At 33.7% G+C, this 28,000-nt stretch overlaps 1 protein-coding gene across 2 annotated transcripts; it reads left to right on the top strand.

Annotated features, from left to right (window-relative positions):
• Position 1: 1 nt before the first annotated feature.
• On the top strand, positions 2 to 27,986 carry LOC123700780 (katanin p60 ATPase-containing subunit A-like 1). Of its 2 annotated transcripts, none has more exons than XM_045648106.1 (10): positions 2 to 476; positions 13,373 to 13,478; positions 19,327 to 19,456; positions 19,876 to 20,027; positions 21,904 to 22,062; positions 23,418 to 23,539; positions 23,947 to 24,126; positions 24,866 to 25,024; positions 25,951 to 26,174; positions 26,610 to 27,986. In XM_045648106.1, the coding sequence occupies exons 1-10, from the start codon at positions 285 to 287 to the stop codon at positions 26,806 to 26,808; spliced, it is 1,623 nt and encodes a 540-aa protein (XP_045504062.1). In that variant the 5' UTR covers positions 2 to 284; the 3' UTR covers positions 26,809 to 27,986. The 2 variants fall into 2 exon arrangements, with proteins under 2 accessions (XP_045504062.1, XP_045504063.1); XM_045648107.1 differs by lacking the exon at positions 2 to 476 and adding an exon at positions 11,495 to 11,571.
• The last annotated feature ends 14 nt before the right edge of the window (positions 27,987 to 28,000 follow it).

The raw sequence follows: 28,000 nt of genomic DNA, 5'->3' as shown, positions 1-28,000 counted from the left end.
GTGTGATTTACGATTTGTCTTGGATTTGTCATTTCTGCAGTCGTCGAACAAAATTGATAAAGTTTGTTTTGTCTCTTGAAGAACGGATAGTTTTTTAAATTCCCGTTGCCATGAGATAAGAATTTACCTGAAAATTTCTACTGTTTACAATGAGAAACTTGTTGTTAAATTATAATGTGACGGTACTAGTGTAAAATATGAAAAGTTCTTGTGAATCGTTTGCCACACGCGATTCTGTCTTTCTCCGTGTGGAAAAGTAAAATTTTTGTGAAAGAACAAGTTATATGTACGCAGCGGGAATGACAATAATGGCAGTTTCTGTTGGGGAAATTTGCGAGAACACGAAGCTGGCTCGAGAAATGGCTCTGATGGGGAACTACGAATCGGCTCTTGTGTACTATGAAGGAACAGTTCAGATGATCCACAGACTTCTCATCACGATAGCTGACCCTACTCGAAAGTCCAAGTGGCAATTGGTAAGTTAATGCATATGTTATTAGATTTTATTTTGATTATTAATCTGAGTAATTCACCTTGAGTTGTATGTCAATACTATTAGAGATAAAACTAATTGATTTCGTGTAATACGGAAGGCCACCTAGGGAGTGCTAATTTGGTGTGAATTTTTCATCAAGTACTGATATTACAGTGTTAAACATGCTATTTGCTTTTATTATTAAGTTTTACACATTGATCATAACATGACTATGATATCACAAATATGTAATTTTTATATAAAATTACAATAATGGTTATCTCTTGTCCAAGGTGTATGAATAGGTTTTTAATTATAATAATTTTTTTTGCATATACTGTGCTAAAGAAAAAAAAATTGAAGTATTCTGGAACTACCATAGTATGTCTTTCCAAAACCATATGATATGATTATTTCCAAGGATATTGAGATTTTTAACTATATCATCTAGATGTGTGTGCAAATACTTGGATGCTTGATTAAAATATATAAAAAAAAAACTATGAAAATAAGACTGAAAATTCTTGCACCAGTGGAAAGTATTATTATCCACATTTTCTAGTTTATCTTTTATCCATTTTTTTAAACCTGTTCCTGGCTGGGTAGTTATGATATAAATTACCTAAAAATGTAGTCATTCTGACAAACTTTATTGGATAGTTTATCATAAATTAGTGATACAATAACATTATTAATCACTAACGGTCCGCCCCGGCTTCGCCCATGGTACATGTTTCCGTTTTCTCTACATAAAAACCATCCTCATACTTCAAGGAATATAATAAAAAAAGAATTATCGAAATCGGTTCAGCCGTTCTTGAGTTATGCGCTTACCAACACATTTTGCGATTCATTTTTATATATAAGATTACATATACATAAAATTGATACGGTCTGAGTAGGATTTATGAAGAAATTTTGTTATCTTAACTACATTATATTTCAATAGATGTATATGAAATGGATTGCTGAAATATTTGTAATAATTATTTAATTTAAATAATTTATTAATAATAAACTAACAATATGAACCAATTTTTGTAAAAATAAAAATTAAGAAATCTCTGTTTAATCTCATTTAATCAAATATCAGGTATAAAACTTAAAAATAAGTTATATTTATACACAGGTTATGTAAATACCTATATGAATATTAGAACATTAGTGTAATAGATACTAATGTGTTCTTTGCACTAATGTGCTTGAACTTTCAGCTTTATATTATTATATTGATGTTTTGGGTTCATTGTTACCTTCACAGAATATTGTAGGTAATGACTCATCAAGGTTAGTTTTTCAATAAAATAGGCAATTATATTATAAACATTAAATATAATTGCCTATTTTATTGAAAGTGTAATATTGATATATTAAATCTACTAAACACACCTGGAATATATTGTGGTGAGAGGATATTTTATGTATTAACCATATGGTATAGCAAAAATAATAAAAAGTTTTTACTTTACAAATTGGACTATGACATCTGAATATTAAAAGAGTTAAACAATATCTTACAAATAATAAAATATAATTATAATATATTCTATTTCCAATGTTCAACCCCAGTCAATAATAACTACAGGAATTCAATTTTGAAATTGCTTTTTATTCATAATTATTAAAAAATATAGTGAAAATATAACTTTAAATATATTTACGTATTTCTACAATCATTCCATTGCATATGTAAATACTTAAAAGGAAATAAGACTGCTATATCCATTTACGCATACTAATTTTATAGTGACCTTAGATACTCACAAGCTAGGTATTATTTGTGGTTGATTTTCAAACAAGAATGAAGCATAATTAATAGAAAATATACCAAAAATATTATTTATAATCTTATGTACATAGTATTTCATTTATTGCTGATTATTCAATATATAGATTCGGAAACATCCAGATATTAGTTAATATATTTCATTCTCTCATTAGGCTTTAGGTAAGAATAGTCACAGAATACATAATAGTAGCTTAACGCTACTAACTAAAATACTAAACAAATACAACAATCGTCCTTGCACACTAGTTCATATACACTATCCATGAGTTCTCATTCACTAGCAAAGGCTTATCAGTTATCACACTTGCATACAACTCAACATTATCACGATAATAGTGCATAACGTCCTGTTACTGTTGCAAATAATTCACTGAAATAAATGAGTAAGTAGTGTTTGCTCCAGTTAAAGAGCACAAGCATTAAAATTTTGGAAGAATACTGTGAGGGTAGTATAATCTATACTAATATTATAAAGCTGAAGAGTTTGTTTGTTTGTTTGTTTGTTTGAACGCGCTAATATCGGGAACTACTGGTCCGATATGAAAAATTCTTTCGGTGTTAGATAGCCCATTTATCGAGGAAGGCTATATATCATCACGCTAAGACCAACAGGAGTGGAGCAACGTGGGTGAAACCGCGGGGAACAGCTAGTAGATTATAATTGTTGAAGTACTACAATATTATATTTTGATAGTAACAAGACGATTGAATTAAATAATTATCCGATCAAATTCAAATTGATTCAATATGTAAGTTACGATAAACATTTAATTCTCTGAATGTTTGACAACTTTTCTATGTAAAATATATTTAAAATATTTTAACCCTTCTATTTTTCCTATAATTTCTTGTTTTCTAGCCCTCAACTTAAGCCTTCTCGTCATTAATTCTTCAGGAAATAATTAATGAAAATGTTAATTTTAGTACCGCGCAGTCCTTCCTGTAACAAGCAACAAGAAGTAGGCACACAAAACATCCACGTCCTTGCCACTTATCAAATTAGTGTTTCTCGCAGTGAAACCCAACAAAGGAGTTTTTACACTCGATTGCTTTTTTGTAATGTAATATTAGAACCGCTTTTCACGAAACCTCCAGGGTTATCACTTATCGCGCTGTACTGTATAGTTTTTTATAGTCTGTGCCACATTCTCGACCCGTTTAACTCATTTCTTCTCACGCAATATTGGTACGGTTGTTTCGAGTTTTGTGGGTGTTAATGTCAAAAAGTTTTTAATAAAGTTTCATGTGTATAACAATACCTACAAAAGTAGACTTTATCGCCTTTTATGTGAGGTGCAAAGTAAGGCTCAAGGATTTGTAGGGAATTATGTACTTACTAGGGCGCGATGACCGCAAAGTAGCACTTTGTCTTTAGTATCGTGCATAATGATAGCTTTTTATAATTTTACGTTAATAGCTAATGAATAGGTGTAGTAAGTAGTTATTAAAATTTTTATAAAATTACATAATTGCATGAATAATGTATCTACATATAGTTATATGTTTTGTAAAATGTCTGAATAAGATTACAGGTGTACTTGACGAAGGTCGTTTACCCGAGGTCGCTTTTAATGGTTTTAAATATATTATACAGATATGTATATTCATTAATATATTTGAGGAGAATTAATATACATACTAAAGGAAACAAGAATATAATCGTGGAATTTGGATAAATGGGTGTGAAATCGTCGACAGTAATAATGACTTTATTGTGGTTGTCACATACTTTCAAAATGATTACTTTTCTATTGTTATAAATTGCTGTTAGATGTTGATATAATTTGTACTTTTTCTCACATATTATCTATATTTACATTGTAGTTATTGTTATGGTTAAATGTATGGACGGTAAATAATTCGATAAAGAAATCGTTACATGATTTTTCCTCTATCAGAATATAATAATAAGTTTAAACTATAATCTTTAATAACTTATTTGACTCAAGCCTAAATTACTCGCTGGTCGCTTGTTAGTTACAAAATGTTGAAATGAAAAAATTGAAGATTCACTTTAGCGAAGTCAACCCTAGAATCGAAGGGCCTATAGAGATTACCACCACCGTAACTAATGTATAATGACCGCGTTTACCGCTTTTTTATATGAAACCGTGAACTGACAACATTCCGTGTACAGGTTTATAGTAGAGAAAAAGTAATTTGTGGAGAAAATATACTGGAATGCAACTAGCCTTCGACGCCTAGATAGAGGAGCGATGCTCTCCTGTGAGTTTATAAATGTTTGATTTTATGTTGGTCCTTTTATTAAAATAATCATCTCCAAAATACAGTTTTGTAATGATCGTGTAAATAAGGAAGCTTGTTTTGATATATAAATAAATTAAAATAAAATTGGAATTTGGAATCATAGTTGTTCACGTAAGCGTTACCTGTCTTCCTCGTACAGTCGTACCTCTATAACTTTATTTTTAACCGACTTTAAAAAAAGAGGAGGTTCTTAATTCGGCCGGTATAATTTTCAAGGTATGGTATTATAAATTATTTAAATAGTAAAAGTTAAACGTACTGAAGTGACCTTATCTTGAAAATATGTGAATTAAGCAATCACTATGCAATTTAATACTACAAAATTGCGAAATGGTTTCATATTACAAGTATCGTCCATAGTTCACCTAAAAGTTAGTATACAGGGTGGAAGGTTAAGATGAGGCATGAAGGGCAGGTACCTTAACCGTTGTAGGTACATGAAAACGTTCTTAGGAGACTATCCTTAAATTCTTGAGAAATTTTAATCTGCATTCACAGATTTTTGAAAAAATGTACGGTCAGCAAGGAAATCGGCAGTTTTAAAAAAAAAAATTTTGATGCCAATCGATCCAGTTTCTCATGGGGATCAAAACACTCTAAAAGACCAACTGAGGTATGAGTACTAGAAAAGTCAGAAATCGTGAAAAACTATTTTCATTCATGAACAAGTAAAAAGACAAAGGCACAGCAGCATAACATGCCAGCGACGCGGGGCGTGAGCGGGCAGCTCGTGCACGAGATGAAAATTATTTAAATTTGAATATCGAACGAACACGTCACATTTTTATGGCTTATGTAAACAATAACACATAGAAAACAAAAGTTACCAAAAGTTACTCCGTCTTCACTAAAAAATGTCCTTAAATAATTTGGAACGTTTAGATCTGTTAGAGGCTTACTTTTTAAATAATAAAAACCCAACAGTTGCATTGGAATGGTACACCGTACAGGAATGAATACCCAATGCGACATGTACCGACGCGAAAGGTAATTGCGAATCTTGTAAAAAATCTAGCAGAAAATGATATCAATGTTCAAGAACTAAAAGATTCACTTTCTGCAATACTTTACGGAATTCACCCGAAAAAGTTGTCGGCTGCTACGCGCTCAGTAGTAAAACGAACAAACCTATGTTAACGTCAAAACGGTGACCACTTTGAGCATCTCATATCATAAGTTTTATGTAAATTATTTCAGAAATTCTGGAATTATCACCACTTTAAATGTTGTTTTTTGTTATTTTTTATTTTCTTTGACAACCGTTTAATTAAATTAATGTTTCTTCTTATTATCAGTATGTGTTTTAATAATCAGAAACAAAAAATATTGAAGCCTGAAAATCTCTTTGGAGTTTACTATTAGCGCATCTTTTGTTGAATCACTTATTTTCTTAGTGAATGTGTGGAAATAGTTTTTCGCAATTTCTGACTTTTCTAGTACTCATACCTCAGTTGGTCTTTTAGAGTGTTTTGATCCCCATGAGAAACTGGATGGATTGGCATCAAAATTTTTGGCTATCTTGGTACTTAATTTTTTGCACATTAGATATTTGCTCATAGATTTCATAAAGTTATAAATGTAGATGCGCTAATAGAAACCAGCCGCAGAAAGACATTATACAGAAAACGTAGCTCGTTTGTATTCTTAAGACCTGAACTGCTTAATTAAATAGGACGGTCAGGTTCTACAAGTACAAGTTCATTGGACGACTGGAAAGTATACTCGTTTCATATGAATACGATACTTATCGAAAAAACGTGAGAAACCGGTATATTTCCAGTAAAGATCTGTAACGGATTTTCTAGTGAAATTGACTGCAATATTGTACTTTTAATGAACGGTGAAATGATTTAGGTGCCAATAAACGTTGGAGCCTATAATTGTTGTGTGGTGATCTTTCATCTGTAAGCGGAATATTTGGCTATGTAAAATGAGTGCAACGAAGTCGTTGATTCCCTTCATAATAAGCACTATAATTATATCTGTGTGATAAAGTACTAAATTATTTTCTTCAGCGATAAATATAACTCAATTTTCTTATTAACAAGGATGAATCACGTATTTTTCTTTGCGTCAATATTCTAAATGCCATTGGCATGATTGTAAACCAAATATTATTTTTGTTCAACAAATATATCATTGTAAACTTCTCTCACATCTATGTATTAGACACAACATTCTATCAGGTTCTTCAGTAATTTCTACTGAACAATTCATAGGCAAGTACGTGAGGTAACCGATCCTTCTAACACATCTTTCCATAAACACGGACAAAAGCACATACACTTTTACTACAATTATAACTTCCGATGCAGACAATGCGGCGTTCGCGTGTACCAGATATTATACCGTCTATTTGCATATTATCACGAACGTCGTATGTGAATAATTATATTTTAATCGCTCGATTTCATCACTGCCATCGTGTTTTGATAATGGTATACGCATGCGAACCGATTATCTTTTCTAATTTACGGGAAAGTAAGAGTCGAGAAGAGATCTTCAATTCGATATTGGTGGAATAGATTTCACATTTTCGTGTTATTTTAATTTTAATTATAAAAAGATTTAGATTTTTTGCGAAACATTGATAATTTTATGCATTTGGGGGAGATATTTTTGCTGAAATATGCTTCTTCTTAAGGCATGGTCACGATCTCTGATCTTGATCTAAATTTAATTTTGTTTACGAAACACGTATTGAATTAGCTTTGATTTAATGCTTACGCAAACAACACCATCAAGCAAAGAATCTATCGAAATTTGAAACACTTTAATACTACGGTTCGTGAAAAATAAATATTTAGAAACAAGAAGCGCTGGAACAAATGTAAATTCCTATAAATGGACTCTTATAAACTAACCGGGTGTAATCCGAGAAATAGCTTTCACAAACAAGCGTTTACTGAAATAACTCGCTTTAGTATTCAAACGATACAAGTGAAGTAAAATTTTTATATAAAACTATTTTCAACTGAACTTTCTGAGAAACGACGGCCCGCTCCCTACTTCGTACAATTTATTGAAATTAAGGTTTTGTAACAGATGGTAAAATTCCTACGTTCCTAATTTAATTTATATAGATAGGAAGGCGAGGTAGCTAAATGGCGTAATTCAACGGCGTCGTCGAGACTTATCAAAATCGAAAGAGAAAATAATTTCGAAAAGAAAAGCTTCTATGGTAAAAACCATTTTAGCGGTTTGGCGTGTACGGATTTTCAAAAATGTAAAAAAAAACAGTTACTTGGGCATTCTCGAGCGCGTCAGATATTCATACTACGTATGCCCCAAGTCCCTCTGATAACAACGGTATACTAATCTGCCGGTTTGCGTGGTGGGGCTAGGCATATAAATTCGTCAAAAATGCACAAAAAAAAATTTACTCGAGCGCGTCAGATTTTCGGAAGGGGTGTTAAGTAGGCCCCAAGGAAGCTCCCCTTAAAAAAACTGACGATTACGACATGACGATAAGTTATGATGAATTTTTGAAAATGCAGAAAAAAAGAGTCCTTTTGAAATACTCGAGCGCGTCAGATTTTCATAGGGGAGGTTTATCTCGGTATCCTGAAAGCATATTTTCTTAATCTGACAAAAATGTTGGTGGGTTCTCTTAATCTGACCGAAAAAGGTTTGTGGGTTTCTTTTTTTTTATCATCGTTATTTCATATCAATTTATCTTTACTCCCTCAGTTTTCGAGATATACACAAAAAACCGGGTGTTTGAGTTTTTACAATGCTTCAAGTAAAAAAAGTTTTAACTTTGGACAAAAATGAAAAGAGACCTTTTTTTGTAAAATAAAATTACCTTTTTTGTTTATTTAAACTTTTTTTTTGTAAAAAGTAAAGTTTGCGACTTATATGCTGCAACGCGTTTTTCGGAAGATGAAATGGCTCCTCCAGACTTCCGGTCATGCGGAAACCGGCAGATTTTGTATTTTTAATAAGTTTTAGATTATATTCTTCAAAATAAAAATAAAAACAATCACGCTCGAGAATGCCGGATTAACGTTTTTTTTTTACAAGTTCGCGACCCTATAACTCGGCGGCGTCAAGGACTTATGGTCAGATTAGTTAAATTTAGTCTTAAAACACTAAAATCAACCCCCAATATCTTAATCTGACGCGCTCGAGTATTTCAGACTATCGATTTTTTTTTACTAATCTGATCGTCTATCCTAGGCGCGCGTCACTACATATAGAGCTAAATAGTTAACAAGGTTGTTCTATTAGGTCTAAGGTATCTCTCATATCTTAAACTGCCACGCTCGAGTATTACAGAAAATTCCCCTCTTCGCCTCCCTATCTAATAGTATTTGATGGATTAGGATTTTAATAACGCTTGATATTTATTAATGAAAATGGTACTAAGTTTTTATTTTATAACTAGATAATATATTTTTTAAGGAATAGAGAATACTATTCCGCACTTCGATATATGGCTACGATATGTCTTTAAATAGAAAACATCTCGAAGGAGAAATCATAGCATGTTATTTAGTCAATAATTTAACAGAACTAATGTTTGTTTAAGAATATTGTGCGCACAAAATATGTTCATTTGGTGTGTAGTAAAGTGTGAATGTTATGGTTTCTTGATACTATATTTTAGAATATAAAATACATTTATCGTATCGAGGATACGCCATTTACGACTATAGTAGATAATTTTTATAAACTTCAATTTGTTTTTGTTACATTTCATGACTCTTCTACTTAATTTTTATAATAACCTTAAACCTTCTTGTAATGCAAATATTGAAAAAAAAAAAAGTTAAAGTGACGTTCAATAATGTGCTTATAATATGTGCGTACAATATATTTTATCGAAGCGTGGAAAAAATAAGCCCAGGTATTATGTGGTCAGTGACACATTTAACTTGGCAAATAGCGTTTTAAATTCTAAATAATATTGTGCTCTATGATAATGTATTTAACGTACTCATCGTTAATTATTTGCTCAGTTTATCGCGCTGATAAAGTGGAGCTACGTAACCTGAAATTACAGCTACAAATTGAGCAATGCGTAATTTGCATCACAATGACGTTCGCTCTTCTTGTATAATATACATTTGCAATTTTTCTTTATTATAAAACAGTTATTTTCGATAATGACTGCCTGTAAATAGGGCTGTCGGTGATTTTAATTCTTTTGACACATTTTAGTGCACGATTTATGCCCTGGTTGAATGGGGAAAAAATCTTACCAATATTATAAATGTGAAAGTTTGTGTGGATTCAGGATGATCGGATCTGTATGAAATTGAGCATAGAATAAAGATTTTAGTTTGGATTAGCAAATAGGTTATCTTCCACCTAAGTATTAAACGAGTGAGATACTAGATTCGTGTGCAAAATTTCATCTTTTTACTCAATTTTACCTCCTTTTAAGGATTTTCCTGGATTAATTATCAATAGATTTCATATCCTAGCGCGTTCGCCAGCACTACGTCTAGCTTTACACTTGGCGTCATTGCGTCAATTACACAGAAGAAAATAAAGGCTTCGAGTTCAGGTCACCTAGTCTAATTCGGCGGCTGGACTGCTGGATGGTCGCCAAACGTTGTTCTATTGTAAAGTTGCTTGGTGTCATTGACCCCGCGATATGTGTGTCGGCTCGTGACGCATACGGGAGTCTAATTACTTATAATGCGAGCGTATTATAATATATGCGCGTGCGTTTTTGTTCCGTCGATCGATTGACATGTCGTTGTGTATGCTTCAATGAGTTGGCGGTTTGAAGGGAACCGGGATTCCGATTTGTTGGGATAATAATGTACACAATTTGCATGTGTTTACGTTGGTTTGAATGAGGCGATGTTTCTTGGTTTTTCTTTACGGTGTTTTGAATAACCAGCAAACATCGACAAAATGTTGACCAGTAGGTACAGTATATATGACACGCTAACAATCTTTGAAGAAAATATTTTGTATATTTTGATTTATGTGCTACGACAGCTTGAAAATTTAAAAATAATTAAACTGAAACATTCATTGAAAAAAAAATATATATATAAATACTATTTTCCATTGAACATAATTTATATATTATGTACTTATGTACGTGAAGTGCATTTAAACCTCATGCATGTTGTTTTTATCAAGTACCACCGACATCCGAATGCATATCCTGTACACCTCGTAATTATGCGCAGGCGCAGATTTGCATTCGCGAAGTAACCATGATTAATCTTATCTTGTTTGTTGGCTATTTGTAAATACAAGTATGTACTTGTAGTCTGTAATAGGCGATATATGCAAATACATTTATTCTTAATTAGTGCAGAATTCCGTTAAATGTCAAGTCCTATTAAAACCGTTTTAAGAAAATAAATGTCCTTAGCCTTCCTTAAAAAGCCTTAATTCAATTTTATATTATTATACGTTTGTTTTGTAAATGCAAATGTAAATGTAAATTCAAATCAGCTAGATTGTAAAAGATTTTAAATATAACAGCCTAATAACAATGCGTAAAAAGATTATCATATCTTAATCGTATTTTAATATCATACATGTTTATCTAAAGTTATTTTAGTATTATGTAATGTATTGAAAAATAAATATTTTGTTGCAACTCTTGTAGTTAACTTCCATTTCAGTTCAAATTATGAGGTAATAAGAATTTTGACTAAAGCATTCATAGATTAAATTCATAGTCATATAACAGACTTTTAGACCGAGACTTTACTTCAGTAAATCGAGTCCAGGAACGCTTGCTTGTAAATTGTACTAATGCGCTTAGTAGTTATAGGTACACAATAAAACCGGTCAATTTGAATCGTAATTGTATGAAAATAGAGTTTAGATTGCACAACGCGAATTTCACGGAAGGCTCACAGGCCACAGCTTATCGGCCCGTAATACAAAGCGAACTTAGAATGTGGGTAGTTTTAATTGCCGCATGATAATCTCGAGAATAATTCGGTCAAGGTGTTTCGCTAATGGTAAAAATTGTGTGTTATAACTTATAACACCCACGCGTTACGCAAGGTGCTTTTATTGGTTTGTTTTTGAATAATAATGGACCGCAATGAAGATATTCGTAAGTTATTTATTGTTTCTTATTTGCATGCGTCGGGGTAAGCAATGGTAACTGTTAAAACTTTATATGGAATTGTTATGCATTATCCTGTTTGTCTAGTTTAGAAATAAACTTCGTTCTAAAACAAGATTCAGGATTGTTTATAATATAAGTAAGTCAGTTGCCCCGGCTCCATATTTCCTCCTCGTCCAGTATTTCAAATTTTATAAGTTGTAACGGCTTGTTATACACTTAACACTTACTACTGAAATTAAATTCAAATCCATACTCCGCTTCGTATATCATATTCTGTATCGTTAAACTGACAGTTATCATACAATTACTATTGAATTGAAATCCACACTCAAGTATTTCTTTATTTCAAACATTAAGATATTCTCGATTGTGTGTGATTGTATACGGACGTAAGAACGAGTGGGAAGACGCAAACAATTGGATTGTACGGTTTAAAGTGAACGCACAAGTTGCATTGCGTTATGTTAACGTGATTACATTATGTAAATATACGGCCAAGATATTATAGCTACAGGTATATATGTGTTCTTCTGTTCTGCTGATCCTCATCGCTTGGAACATGTTTAATATGTGGTTTTAACATTTATTATATTTATGAGAACAACAAGCCTTTGTTTAGAATTTAGATTAACGTCACAGACTACAGACTGTAGAAGAGTATGATTATTATTTAAAAGAAAATAATAAATTATTAACAAAACCTCCCGTTTTTATCATGATTAATTGATTAGTCTGTGTGTTTGGAATGAGTCTGCATAAATTAAATAAAAGAAAGATAAAAAACTACGCATTTAACTTAAACAATAACACTATTAAACTAAGACCAAGACCTGGCTTTTCAAAACGAAATCATGCCATTGAAATATGACTGATTCACACTTTCATAATAAATGTCCACCGGCACTCGTAGGCGGAATACAATTGAGCAATTTTTATAATCATGTGGGAGATCGAATTTCACTTTTCCTCAAGGCACTCGTGTCTCGTGGCCTACCGTCTGTCGTCTCCCAGAATGAGAACAATAGACGAATGCATCTGTATGGGTGCTTGTGCCTTTGTGTGCAGTGTTATTTTCAGCCATTGTACTCTCTTTACGAGGGTATTACACTGAGAAGTGCGAAGCGATTAAGAATGTCGATAATGCCGCTAAGAAACGGCTTGCAGTTGTTGTACTTGTGTTAGGTTTCATGTTGAAAAATGTATTGCATGTATTGTAGTAATTTTTTGAGAAATGCACCTATTGTTTAGTGCTTAGGTAGTATTTGAATGTTATCGCATCTTCAATGGAAGAATGCAATTGTTTTTCAATGCCTTTAGGAAATTAAGATTCATGAAGTACTTTCAGATTCATGAATCGAATCATTCATAAACAAAATTAAACAATATAGGCGAGAATATTTTGAACGTAAATACTACAATGAAGTGTTCCGATAATAGAACTTGAAAAATAAAAATAAAATTTTTAAGGTTAATTCAATAAATACTGTATCATTAATTACTCACAATTTTTTTTTATCTATAAACCAATTTCCTAATTAATTTTACTCTAATTACAAAAGATTTCTAAACGCTGACTCATGATAACGGGTAACCTACGCTAGTAAATTAAAAATAACATTATACCTTCCCCATAAAATACACACCACAAGCACAGATTAGATACTAGCCACAGGGCAGCAGTTTCATACCCACACACACATATTTCTATTTCTATCTGTATTTCTCCATTTTCAATCGATTGTGTATTTAAGAAGGATTGCTCTATCTGTATTTCTGTTGTCAACAGGTACAGAGACAAATGGCGCGAGAATATGAACAATTGAAGGCAACAGTGGCGACGCTGCAGATGTTCCAGCACGAGGGAGAAAAGGCTATCACACCGCTGAGTGGAAGTTAGTTGTTATTTGTACTGTTTTAAAGAGTAAAAAGATTCCAGATGCACAGGAGTGCAAGGCTGAAATGTTCATTTCGGGGTAGTATAAGTGCCCTTACGCACTAGCGGTTAACCGCGGGGGCGGCTAACCGCGCGGTTAGCCGCTTTCCCATTTTAAATATGCAACCGCTTATGATTGTACGCACTAATCATAAAAGCGGTTGCATATTAAAATGGGACCGCGCGGTTAGCCGCCCCCGCGGTTAACCGCTAGTGCGTAAGGGCACTAAAGTATCTTCGTAGTTCGTAGATTTGTCACAAATGTAAGACTCCAAGAATAAGCAATGTAACATTATGATATAATATCGGTAAGCACGTAGATATAATAAACCAATAGATAATAATTTATATTTAAGAATGCTAGAACGATACATTATGCTTTAATTCAAAATTAGCTGTTGCTTTCAAACATAATGGCTGCTGATACGAGGAATTTTACATTTTAAATACACCGAAGCAAAATAAAACGTTAATGAGTTATTGTTATTAATTTTCTTAGACTTACGGGAGTAAAGGCAATGTTAATACTTAATGAAATAAATCAATTAGATCATCATAAAAGAAGCCCAACAAGGTCTAGCTTAAAAGAAACGCTAGTTAAGTCACACGCTAATGAAGGGAAAAAATTGCTGCATAAGATTCATTACTGGCTATATACGGATAAGAAATTTACGTCACATTACATGAGTTTAGCTTGGTTAATGGTTTACATACTGATACATCCATAAGAATAAATAAATGGTGCATTGTTAACTTGATACGTGATCACGTAAATTTTTTGGTGCAAGGGTAATGAGCAAAACCTTGTTTATTTACCATAATTGTTGTTTTCCTACTGAAAATTGTATATCTATGTGTAGGTTCGTAAAAGGATGTATGTTGTTCAGTATTGCTAATACTGCTGAATCAATTTGACTTAATTATTGCTGCATCCAGTCCAGAAATAGGCTTCTTGAGATTTATAGATTATACGATGGGCTTGTTAGCGATTATAACAAATTATACTTGAGTTATCTCTGCAGCGATCATAACGGTATCATTTTTTCCTACAAATATATTCTACGAAAATAAATTCGATCAAATTAATCAGATAGGATTAAAGCTGATTCTAATAAATAGATGGCTTGGTTTGCGTTCAAACGGCAAGACTGAGCTGTTAATTGTTCCTCCCAGACCTGTTAATGCGCACACTAATCTCTAGTAATTTCATCCTCTTGTAAGGTCAAAGTACGAAGTAATTGACGTTGATTGAACCGTTCTGTATACTGGTATTATAAGACGATTGGCGACTTCTGCTTTAATGATCCTATAAAGAGCAGTTATTTGTGTTGTTGGAATAAAGGAATGGATTTTATGAGAGCATTGTTGGATTGAGAGATTTCTGGTTTTAGCGTGTTGGTTTTAATGATAAATTGCGACAGTGCATAAAACATTAAATAGGAATACTCTGAAACTCCGGTTTTAATTATAATTCAAAGGTCTTCTTATAATACGGCAATAAATCGACGTTAAAAAAAGTAATTGCCTTTGTGTCTCGTGTAAGATGATAATTTTCAATTGTTTGTTTTCTTTGTACATAGAAATAGTGACAAATTGTTTAATTTATTTCTCAAAGAACCTATCATAAGATTTAATGGTCGCTCCATCAAATTAATCCGTCCAAGGATGCCTGATGCACATCAGACAATACATTCACGTATAAGCTGATGCATTCGGGTGCTACAAGTGAATTGACATTTAATTGTATTCAATATAAAATCATTTTATTGTCGTCACTAATTAGCGATAATGTATTCTCCTGTTACTTGACCCGAATCTTAATACTGGTCCCTTCGAGGAACAATGGCTTATCGCCTCACCTATATAGGTGTGTGGGATGACACTACATCGCTATTGATTAATTAGAATTGTACTCTCATTGTACTCGATTGTTTGTACTTACGTCACTGTTCTTTCGGCCGCCCGTGCGTCTATTGATTCAGACAATTGTCAGCATTTTAAAAGGATATCCGATATTTTTCGTTGTCTGTGGTTAATTGTTTAGATGTTTATTGGGTATCAATTATCATGCCTATATGCATGCGTCGAAAATTAATGTGGGGGATATTATGAGGTTAGAGAAATGATAATGTTGCGTATATGTACACATTGTTTTTATCGCATCGAAACAATGGCTGGTGTAAGTATAGTTATGTCGGTTGGTACTTGTTCATTCAACACTTTGCGGTAGAATTTTTAAATTTCAATAAAACTATCAACAAACAACCAAAACAGTTCAATTACTAATAGTTTAAACATCTTCTGCTATATTTATTTTATCTTGGTGCGATGATTTAAGCCGGACACAAAATATACTACAAATTGCGACGCAATTAAAATAAATATGGTCTCGTGTTTATTCAAGTCGATTGCATCAATTTCGAAACAGTTGAATATCGAGCAAAGTTTGAAAGGTAATCTAGTGAAATGTCAGCAAGGGACCTGAACTTTCTGTTCCGTGTCGATCACGATTTCGCACGCTGCGGCCCGCAGATCAGATATAGCCACTTTCCAATCTCTTGTGCCACCTTGTACTGTCCTATCGAGATTGTTAGAACACGAGCCTGTTGTCACAAGTTAGTTGAATAAATTTGATGCCATTAATTGTAAATGTTATCGCTGTAAAAGTTTGTTGTGTCAATGTTAATATATTTTATGATTCGGTATCGCGATAAAAGGATCTAAATTACTCCTCATTAAGATTTGAACCTACCTTTTAACACGATAGTTCTGTAGAACTAAATGTCATAATGACATTGACATTTCACGCATATGCATCGCCTACTCCTTAAAAAATCGTATATACTGTTTTATCTTGGATTTAATGTGTAATGCTGTTTCTAAATTGATATGATTAACGGTAATCTTAGAATTTATTTCAAAATGATAGAACACGCGATGCAGATGCTTGACAGTTGACACTAAATAATGGCTTACTATATATCTGTGGTCGTTTGTTGGAACACACTTACTATAATATATTTTATAAATAGGGTTAAAATTTCAGGGCAAAATAATAATATAACGAAATGCTAAAATAATAAATAGCGTCAAATAGTGCGTATTGGGCTGGATTTGCGCCGAGTTAAAGATTTTATCAACGGTCTATGATTAAAAAACTGTGCCCAATTGATTTACTTCTTCGTGGAAGTGCATGGTATACTGCTAGATAATAAAAACGTTATTGTCGATGTAGCTTTGTAATTTCCGGCCTAACTTAACGGATATCTTGGTTTTATGATCATAAAATTTACCGTTCATTAATTTTATAGGCTTTTATTACACTGAATGCATTGGAAGAGAGAATATGTGATATAACCTTCAGTGCAGGCACCAATGGACGTCATTTTATAAGCCTTTATTATACCTTGTCCAAGACGCTATTAAAATTAACAGCTTCACTTAATATTAAGTCAGATTTATATAATGTATACGAATTAAAAGTAAGAAATATACAACTTATTAGTAAGGTATATTATTGTGTGATGAAAATATGTACTAGAAGTACTTGGCGAATTGTCGTCTAGCCCAAAGTATCTTCCTCTGAGATCTTACTATTTTTACTGTTAGTAGACAACTTTACCCAAGGATTGTCCTTTCGCCATCATACTAAACTGAAGCGACACAGATTGTCAGATAAAGCGGCTGGTCTTTTGTTGGCGCAACGTATTGCGCTCCGTCTTGAACATTTACTTTCGAAGGTGCAAACGCAATCCAGTTTACCGTCAACTTTCAGACTCGTAATGTAGCTGTAGCAGTAATGTTATTTACATTGTACACGCATGCTTGACCTCACGGTGATTCTACGAAGTTGTGTGACCGTGTTTTGACCGCTGAGGCTTTTTTTTTGTTTTGTACTAAGTGGGCACGTGACCTGTTCCTAGTGGAACTATGGGGTATTATTTATTCTATCAAAGAGCACAATAGAATTTTCGTAAAATCGAATATAATGACGAGCTTTCAACCAATTTCCAAAGTTAATTCTTGGTCGTAAAATGTATTTATAACTTTATTAATTTGCAGTGTGTTTACGGAAACTTGTACACTACACACGCTATGTACACGGTGTACATAAGTGTCAACCGCTCCATTATTAAATGATAATAACCACGGTAATACAGCTTGCGGTTGATTTAATGGCATTCCTGTCTCCCACGCATACATACAATTCAATTCTTGCTTAACACAAAAATGTAATAACTATGTCAGTGTGGGTGTTCCTACTTGGTGCAGAATTCTCTAGAACCTTCGAGAGGGCTCGACTGATGACCTAGCTGTTAAGTGTCATCCGGAGCTATCTTTTGTTTTATATGATACGAAGATGCCAAGTATAAACTTAATTATAAAAAATTTCGAGGAAATGCCTTCAAATAAACATAAGATTAGCACGTAAAGTGGCACACGATAAAAATGTTTTGTCTGCTGCTCATTATATTTTAAAGAAATAAAATTTAAGATGGGAAAACTTTTGTCACATTTGTGAATTGCTTTATTGTTCTAAAGAGAGTGTAGATTTTAAAAATGATTCTCAAAAAACATCTTTCTTGTCTTCGTTGTATCTTGATGTTTTATCTTGTACCGTTTAACTATTACTTTATCATTCTGTTTATTGTAACCATCTTGACAAAAGATTTTATTATTGTTATCTATACGATATTAAAGTAACAACGACAAAGGCGACTTGAAAACTTTTTTTCCACTTAAACTTTTCTGCGAATACCTCACAATCACAATGCAGTAATTAACTTAAAAGCGGTAAAATGCTTTAAAATCCTCAATTACCTTGTTGATTAAGGGCCCTTAGTAGGTGAACACGGAAAAATGGACTGTTTTCTAGGAGCTATAATTGAAAATATTGAGGTTTTTTCGCACTGAAATTTCTAATACGTATTACAGAACGTATGTTTGATGGGATGACTGTTTCCAAAACACGATTGGAAAACTTTTGCTCGATAAAAAAAAATCCTGAAGTTACCTCTAAAATATCATATAAATGCTCATTACAACCGTATTTTACGATAATAATTCGTATAAAATCACAAGTACATAGGCATTTACCTTCTCGATTTCTTGACTGTTTTAGATTTAGAAAATACTAAATATTTTCATTCACTTTTTGGTAAAAATGTGAATGGCGCTTACGATTTTTAGTTTCGAGCACGTTGATTCCATACTAAACGCGGACCCCCTCACCGCTTACCTCAGGCCCGAATAGCTGAATTTTCGCTGACCGCCTAACCCCCCTTAAGTGCAAAATATGCGAGGTCGGTATTTGAGTGTACTACACTTTTCCACTCTGGGACCTGTTAATGGTGTTTTAAACGTTTATTGGACGTGTATTCTTTAGACATTTATCGGTATCCGGTTTTCCGAAACGAGACTGAACTACTCTAGTTGAGTCATCGTGCATACGTAGGACTAATATCGTAAAGGAGTTATAAAAGTTCAGCTTAGATGCCATTAATCAGTTTGGATGATGTTGATTTTTGTTATGATGCAGAATGATGTAACTAAGGAAATTTAGTTCATAAAACTGATGCATCTACCAGGATAACGAGTGTATAATGGACTTTGTTAATACATAGGATATGTCTGACTATAAACTCTCAATCCTTCTTTATTCAAGGAAGTTGATAACCACCTACACGTTAACGCTAATGCTCCATAATATTTTCAATCAAATTTTTCAGCTAGCCTTTAATGAGTACCGATTTTATTTAAACTTGTATGTCAGCCAGGTTATTTATTTAAACATTCATCTCCCGCAGACCTAGAAGACCTACCAACACGCGACCAGATATGGGCGCCCGCGCCGCACGAGCTCGACCCCGACATATGGCCGCCGCCGCCCGACAGAGATCCCAACGCGTGGCCACCGCCCACCAGTGTTGAACATAAGTATGTGGATATAATTAAATATATTAGTATTTTTGTGTGATAGCTTTTGAATCGGAACAATGGGGAAAAAAGCGTAGTAATATGCGGGATTTTATCCAGGTTTTAGAGTAAAGATGAACTTAAAATCGTACAGACTTCGATTTTAATAAAGGTAGCAAAGTTTTTTTAAGATGTAAATATGTTATTCGCGTAAATTTACATTATCTTTTTGCGTTCATTGCTTTGCACAGGCCTCTGTTAAGGTAGATATTTGCCCATATTGACAAACTATTTCGACAGACTAACTTAACCGAATTTCCATCAATACAAAGAAAAGTTGAGCTCCTTTCTTGTAAAGAGGGAAAATTCAATATTCATTAACACACGGCAAAGTTCAGATATTCATTTACAGTTTCTTAACTATTCCTACTTTCCAACAGAGGCCCACCAGCAATGAAGTCAGCCCGCAACAACGTGCGCAACAACCGGACGGCGGACAGCAAGAAGCCGGCGCCGAGGAACGCGACCACGTCGCAGAGGAAGACATCAGATGTACGGAACCCGAAGATAAACACCAATAAGGCACATAGCGGTGAGTTTTTTTTTATGTTAGAACAAGCAAAGGGGCAGGTGGGCCACCTGATATCAAGTGGTCACCACCGCCCATCAACACAGGTGCTTTGCCGGCCTTTTATGGTCAAATAAGCTCCCTAATGTTTTTGGAATATTCCTCTAGATTGGGCGTTTCACTGCTTGATGGTAATGATCCTGATAGCATATTTGACACTAATTGATGTAGTGTCATTTAACATTTTAACTGACAAATAAGATACAGAGAACTTATCGGAAAGCTGTAAAACCAGTCCATCAGTAATAAGACAGTGAGTAAAATTGAAAAAGCATTTTGGGCAATCACGTCTTAAAATTATGGTTTATATGTTATATTACGTTAATCTACATTTCTGATGGTAAAGTAATTGTAAATAAAAATTGCTTAACTACATTCATAATCGATTTCAATGATATAAATATTTTTTCTACTCATAATATTGAGATAAATCGATAAAATTATATCTATTACTAGAACTTTATCGTTCGAGTGAATAAAAAATAACAAATCTATGGATCGAACCAGTCAGTGGAGAGCTCGTGCAACAAAAAAACTTCCGTGATATAATAAAACGTTGCAAATCACAAATAAATGCATGAAAAAGTGGCAATTTTAATTGAATGAAAATGTAAGTTTTTATACATCTAACAATAGAACACATATCTCTATAAGCTACCAAATATCCTACAAAAGAAAATTTTGTATCCATATTGGACAGTCATTCTACTATATGTATATCCACATTATCTTTTCAACAATAAGACACGAAAAACCCATTTATACTAAAGTACTCAAACACAGACTGTTTTCCACTACGTCTTTTCTACAAAGAATTAGGTCGGTACGCACAACAATAGATATTCCATTAATTCACTACCGTCTCTACAAGTCTACAGGCGATAGGAAAAATGCAACAATACATTCTCATGAGACATACGTTACCAAACCGAACGGTTGCGCTCGAATAACTTCGCCTAGCTCGCAATGAAGTCATTATGTTATGATCATTTTTTAAGGAGCGGTTGTTGATAATTTGTATCCGATTCGATATACATCGTTATGGTTATTAGCTACGTAATCGCTTTATTGTTATTATGTATTATGACTGATAATTCGGCTATTCAATATTTTAATATGTGCTTATCAGGCCGTGCAATTCATGCCCTTTTGTGATTTCGCGAAACTGCTTCGTGAATATATTAGAAACAGTGACAAATTTGAAATTCATTATCTTTTTCAATTGCGGTTGCACCATAGCGAATCTATCAAATTGATTTTAGAGTTTTCTGTAAAAAATGGTCTGTAATAATTTTTTGTTATCTAAGCTCGCCTAAAAAATCTTTTATTTGAAGTCTGTATAGCTGGAATATTCCAGCTACAGACTGTATAGCCTATATTGACATGCTATTATCTATAATATTAAAATGAATCGCAAAATGTGTTGGTAAGCGCATAACTCGAGAACAACTGAACCGATTTCGTAGTAGACAAAAATTTTTTTAATCACATATTTGGGTTTGGTATCGATCCAGTAACACCCCCAGCTATTTATTTTTTCAATATTATCAATGTACAGAATTGACCCTTCTACACATTTATTATATGTATAGATATAGTCTATAGATAAACATTTTTAATTAAAATACCTCGATTTTTGTGTAAACTGGTACATTATTTGCTTAATATAATCTTCTGTTATATTTAAATATTTTATTTGACGCAAGAAAATGTATGATTTTCGCCGTTTACAACACTGTTTTCAGTTTATAAACGCTTGCACTTTGCTTGCAACTTATTATATCTATCACAAAAATACAAACTACAAGATTATTTTTCTTATTTTCTTCAATTTTTGCAGCAAAAACGAAAGAAACAAACAACAAGGATCACAGCAACAAGGACAAACAGGACAGGGACAACAACAACGGGGATACAGACGACGAGAAACACAACAAGGAGGATGAAAGGCGGTTCGAGCCGCCCTCCGCCGCGGACGGCGATCTGGTCGACATGTTGGGTGAGTAGCTAGATATAACAGCAACAACGATAGCAACAAGCAACGAGGATTACAGCAACAAGGACAAACAGGACAGGGACAACAACAACGGGGATATAGACGACGAGAAACACAACAAGGAGGATGAAAGGCGGTTCGAGCCGCCCTCCGCCGTGGACGGCGATCTGGTCGACATGTTGGGTGAGTAGCTAGATATAACAGCAACAACGATAGCAACAAGCAACAAGGATAAACAGGACAGCGACAACAACAACGGGGATATAGACGACGAGAAACACAACAAGGAGGATGAAAGGCGGCGGATGATCCGCCGCAGACGGCGATCTGGTCGACATGTTGGGTGAGTAGTTAGATATAGCAACAACGATAGCAACAAGCAACGAGGATCACAGCAACAAGGACTAACAGGACAGGGACAACAACAACAGTGACACAGAATATCTGGTCTGGCTAACCTAATGGATATTGCAGCAACAACGATAGCAACAAGGAGCACAGCAACAAGGAGAAACAGGACATGTACAACAATATGTAGACATGATACTAGATTTGGCCGCTTTGGCTTAACAAACTTAAGATTTTATGATGCAACTAGCTTCCGCCCGCGACTCCGTCCGCGCGCAAAAATTAAGAAAGGGATAAGTATCCTAAGATTAGTATCCTATTTTATGCCCATGATAATAAGGTATAATTATACCAAGTTTCATCGAAATCGAACCGTTAGTTTTTACGTGATGCCTTCACATACAGACAGACAGACGGACAAAAATTTATTTAATCACATATTTGGGTTTGGTATCGATCCAGTAACACCCCCTGCTATTTATTTTTTCAATATTTTCAATGTACAGAATTAACCCTTCTACAAATTTATTATATGTTTAATGTATAGATTGTAAAGATGGTAACGTAAAACGGAACATAATATAACGGAAATACAAAGATACCGAGATAGATGCGGAAATGTGAGGTAGATAACATTTGCCATCGCTTAGATAAAGTAAGATCTGATAAAATGCACCTTTACAATATTGCTGATAGCAAAAATATTAGTACTTTCAAATATTTTCTACGACCGTATTACATTCATCAATAACTAAGTTCCAAATTTATTTTGTTCTAAACTGTTAGAACAACATCGAAACAAGAAAAACATACCCAACTCCACTCGATGTCTTTTGAAAAATCACTGTAATTATCTGACCTAAGCATTTGCTTCTTCAAAAGCAACTTACATGCGTTTTACTGAACTATAATTATAATAGCTTACAATATACATTAAGTTGCAATACAAAAAAAAACAATATTTCATTTTATTTCTAATTCATACACTAATTTATAAAATATCGTTACAGAAAGGGACATAGTACAAAAGAATCCGAACATAAGATGGGACGACATCGCCGATCTGTCAGAAGCGAAACGGCTCTTGGAGGAGGCGGTCGTATTGCCCATGTGGATGCCGGACTTCTTTAAGGTATAACATTTAATTTATTATCTTATTGTAATAAAGACATTTTCAAAGTTATAGACGCGCCGGCGTGCACATATTATCTATAATATCTATAAACAAGCATCGCTACGCGGGGTGTATTCTTGTGTAGTTACAAAAAAAAAAAAACAACGAACCTGATCTAATCCACCCCCTTATCCAAATCAACAAAATGTTCAACGACGTTCAGTCATGACGTTGTACATTCAACAACTTGACGAGTTGTTCTTCAGCGATTCAATTAAATGTCGTCATTCAATGAACGAGCTAGTCTAATAGCAGATTCAACCAGACGACTGCGACAGATATCACTCACAAAACTAACTATTTGTTCAAACAAAAATTACTTATTTAAATGTAGGTAGTTAACAATTTCCTGTTTAATTTTTCAGGGAATACGTCGACCCTGGAAAGGCGTGCTAATGGTCGGTCCGCCTGGAACAGGGAAGACGATGTTAGCGAAAGCAGTAGCTACTGAATGTGGGACGACGTTTTTCAATGTTTCATCGTCCACACTTACTTCTAAATACAGGGGAGAATCGGAGAAATTAGTGAGGCTGCTGTTTGAAATGGTTAGTATTTTTTATATTATATTAGATATATTAGATATAAATGTTAATGTAAAATTATGTTCAACATGCTGCTGGTCGCTCCATGCAAGATGACAGCAGATTGCAGCAATAAGAGGATAAAAACAGCTACAAATGTAATTCATAATACTTATAAGAATGGAAAAAAGGGGGGGGGACCATTATGAAGCATATAAAATTTTTTATTTTTATATGCTTCATAATGGTCACAGAGAATAATAGGATATAGTACGAATGCTCGACATTAACAAAAAGAGGAAGGATTTAGGAGATTAGGCATTTGTTATATGCATATTAAATTTTTGGTTATTACACAGCAATTTAACTAACATCTAGTTAAAGTTTAAAATAAAATGTGTAAAATAAACGCCTGATAAGTGATACTACGTCAGAGTGTGTGATATTTGATTGATCTTGAATGTCCTGTATCACTCGATCTTTAGCGTGTGATACAGGAGATTGAATATGAATTAATCTATTTTTTATATTCAACAACAAAAAAATACTTTATTGTGTACCAAGAAATAAAAATATCAAAAGTAAATATAAAAAAGCGCAGTTGAGCACAATGGGCGGTCTCATCTAAGACAGCGATCTCCTCCAGATAATCTGGTGTATTTTTGTATGTTTGTATGTATAATCTTTTATTTTTAGATATATTTCCAGATATATACTTGTTATTTATTTATTTTATAACTTACCTTATTATGATTGTTTCCAGGCGAGATTCTACGCGCCGTCGACGATATTCATAGACGAGATAGACTCGCTGTGCTCGCGGCGCGGCTCGGACAGCGAGCACGAGGCCTCGCGCCGCGTCAAGTCCGAGCTGCTCGTGCAGATGGACGGGCTCGGCTCCGCTACCGACGAGCCCGCTAAGGTGACCATATTAATATATATAAACTAGCTTTCCGCCCGCGTTTTCAAACAAAAACCCGCATAGTTCCCATTCCCGTGGGATTTCCGGGATAAAACCTATCCTATGTGTTAATCCAAGTTACCCTCTATATGTGTGCTAAATTTCATTGTAATCGGTTCAGTAGTTTTTACGTGAAAGAGTAACAAACATCCATACATCCATACAAACTTTCGCCTTTATAATAGTAGTAGGATCTCGTGTCACAATGTTTGTCCTCAATGGACTCCTAAACCACTTAACCGATTATAATAAAATTCGCACACCATGTGCAGTTCGATCTAACTTGAGAGATAGGATAGTTTAAATCTCAAATCGTTTTACAGAAAGCGGGCGAAACCGCGGGCGGTAAGCTAGTACATAATAAATTTAAAAAAAAGTAATTTGAACCAGCTAATACCAATTTAATATAAGACAATACACGCACATATACGTACATACGCACGCACTCACGCATACGCTAACAAATGCACTCACAGTGTGTGTGTGTATGCACGCTGAAATTTGAATACTTACCTTGTGCTTATACTTGTTTTAATATCAGTCTTTGTTGCTTTTGTTTTTGTACTTATTTCACTGTAAATAGTAAATAGTAGTACTGTACTGAATTGTGACATTTTAATACATTGGTACTCAATGATTTATACAATAGCAAAACAACAATTAATTTATTTGGCTCTGATACTTTGATTGCTCTGTCATAAAAATTCCATATTGTTTAAAACTAAAATTCTACCCAATATACTAAGCCAATTAATCGAAATTTTGTGCAGGATAATGAAATTGGAATTGAATGGGTTTCATTGTTTTCAAGTGACAATGTAAAAGCGCATTTAAAATCATTTTTTATACATAGCTCAATATTTTTAACTTATAACCACAAATTACAGGTAGTAATGGTGCTAGCAGCGACAAATTTCCCATGGGACATAGACGAGGCGCTCCGGAGACGACTCGAGAAGAGGATATACATTCCGCTGCCCACGCAAGAGGGCAGGGAAGCCCTACTGGCCATCAACCTGCGGGAAGTCAAGGTGGACCAGGAACTGGACCTGCGGGCTATTGCCAAGAAACTGGATGGGTACTCCGGAGCGGATATCACTAATGTCTGCAGGTATGGATGTAGCGTTTAATAAAGGCTATGACAAACGATTTAACGAATGTTATAAGCAGAAATAAGTAAATGTTAGTACATTTCAAAATGTCAATTGATAAATAAGAAGCATTTTATTACACTCAATACGCACACACGCACTTACAGACGCGTTTTGTCTCCAATTAACTGTTCATAATATAGTTCATGATTTGATATAACATACAGGCTTATTTAATGTAGCTTTCTTTCTGTTAGTAAAATAGTTTTCATGATATTTAGGTGATATGTTCCTTCGAACATCATCTACAAATATACAAATTCGCCTCTTTATACCGTTATTAGCATAAAAATATAGGGATTTTTGTTGATTCAAGTGAGTAAATTCGTATTCGACCGAGTAAAATTAGTAATTCAACAGTCAATGTCATTTATAACTCCTAATTAATTTCACAGGGATGCATCAATGATGTCGATGCGTAGAAAAATAGCCGGTCTCAAACCGGAGCAAATAAAGCAGCTTGCCAAGGAGGAACTCGACCTGCCAGTCACCAGACAAGACTTTGTGGAGGCCATCGCAAAATGTAACAAGTCCGTCTCGAAGGGCGACATCCAGAAATACCTCACGTGGATGGACGAGTTCGGCTCCTCCTGATTGACGTAGAACAATTATTATCTGTGGACAATTGTCACTTCGAACATAGAGAACAGAAATGGCGCCAAAGTTTACCCGACAAAAAATTAAAACTGAAATTGAAGGAAATGAAATTTTGTAATGTGGATTATATCGACGATAAATTTACACAAATGACAATGACAGAAATAAAGAATACGCGCCATTTTATAAACGATGTTTCGTCGCCATTTTGATTGTTCTCTATCGCTCAGAAGTATTCCCCAACAGACGGTGTCAGACACGATTGAAAGTTCAAGTATTTAAAAATTGCCTTATAGGATAAGTCGCGAAACAGACTGTTTCAGTATTAAAAAAATTGTACAGTGGCATAGGAAAATAAATGCATCCGTTAAAAGTATAGTGTATGATACATTCCAATTGGGACATTGACTTAACTACACGAAAATAATAATATTGTGAGCTTATAGATGTGTCGTATTAAGTTTTATCATCGAAACCATGCCATTTATTTATTTAACATTTTTTATCATGTATCAGTTAGGCATTTTTACATAAATATAAGAAAAATCACCAATGCATTTATCTTAATATATTGCCGATTTTAAATTCAGGTGTAATATAATGTAACGATACGACATATCCCGCTATAAGAATTAGATTTTGTACCACACAAGCACAAAATACAATAGAATACAATCACGTAAGATAGAGCCCTTCGAAATCATAAGATCTGTCGTCACATTTCGTTTTGTATTTAATCATCGTGATCTTTGTACTTAATTTAGCGTGTAATGAGATTCATAGTTTAGTATAATTTTATGCCATAACTAATTTATAATTGTATGTTTATAGATATTTTTTTATAATTTTTTCAAGTATGTTTATATGAATGAGAGAATATTTTGGCATGTAACTAATGCTCGCTCAATTTCAATTAAAATTATGTGTTATTATAATGTTTTAGCTAAATCCTAACGTGGTTTTTGTTTCACACTCGTTTTTGTTTTACTCTTCTCCTTGTTTTTGGCAGTAATGTGATCAATAACAACGATTTACAAGAGCATTTTTTCACGTTTAATAACTTGCATCTTAATAAAATAATGTTAGATTTAGATTTACATTCAAATAAAATATACAAAATTTATAATCTTGATAAAGGAATATAATTTTAACATATTGGAAAATAATTAATATTTTTGCATCCATTGTA

Source organism: Colias croceus, chromosome 20, assembly GCF_905220415.1.
Source record: "Colias croceus chromosome 20, ilColCroc2.1".
Taxonomy (NCBI): domain Eukaryota; kingdom Metazoa; phylum Arthropoda; class Insecta; order Lepidoptera; family Pieridae; genus Colias; species Colias croceus.
This window is presented reverse-complemented; position numbering and strand designations above follow the sequence as displayed.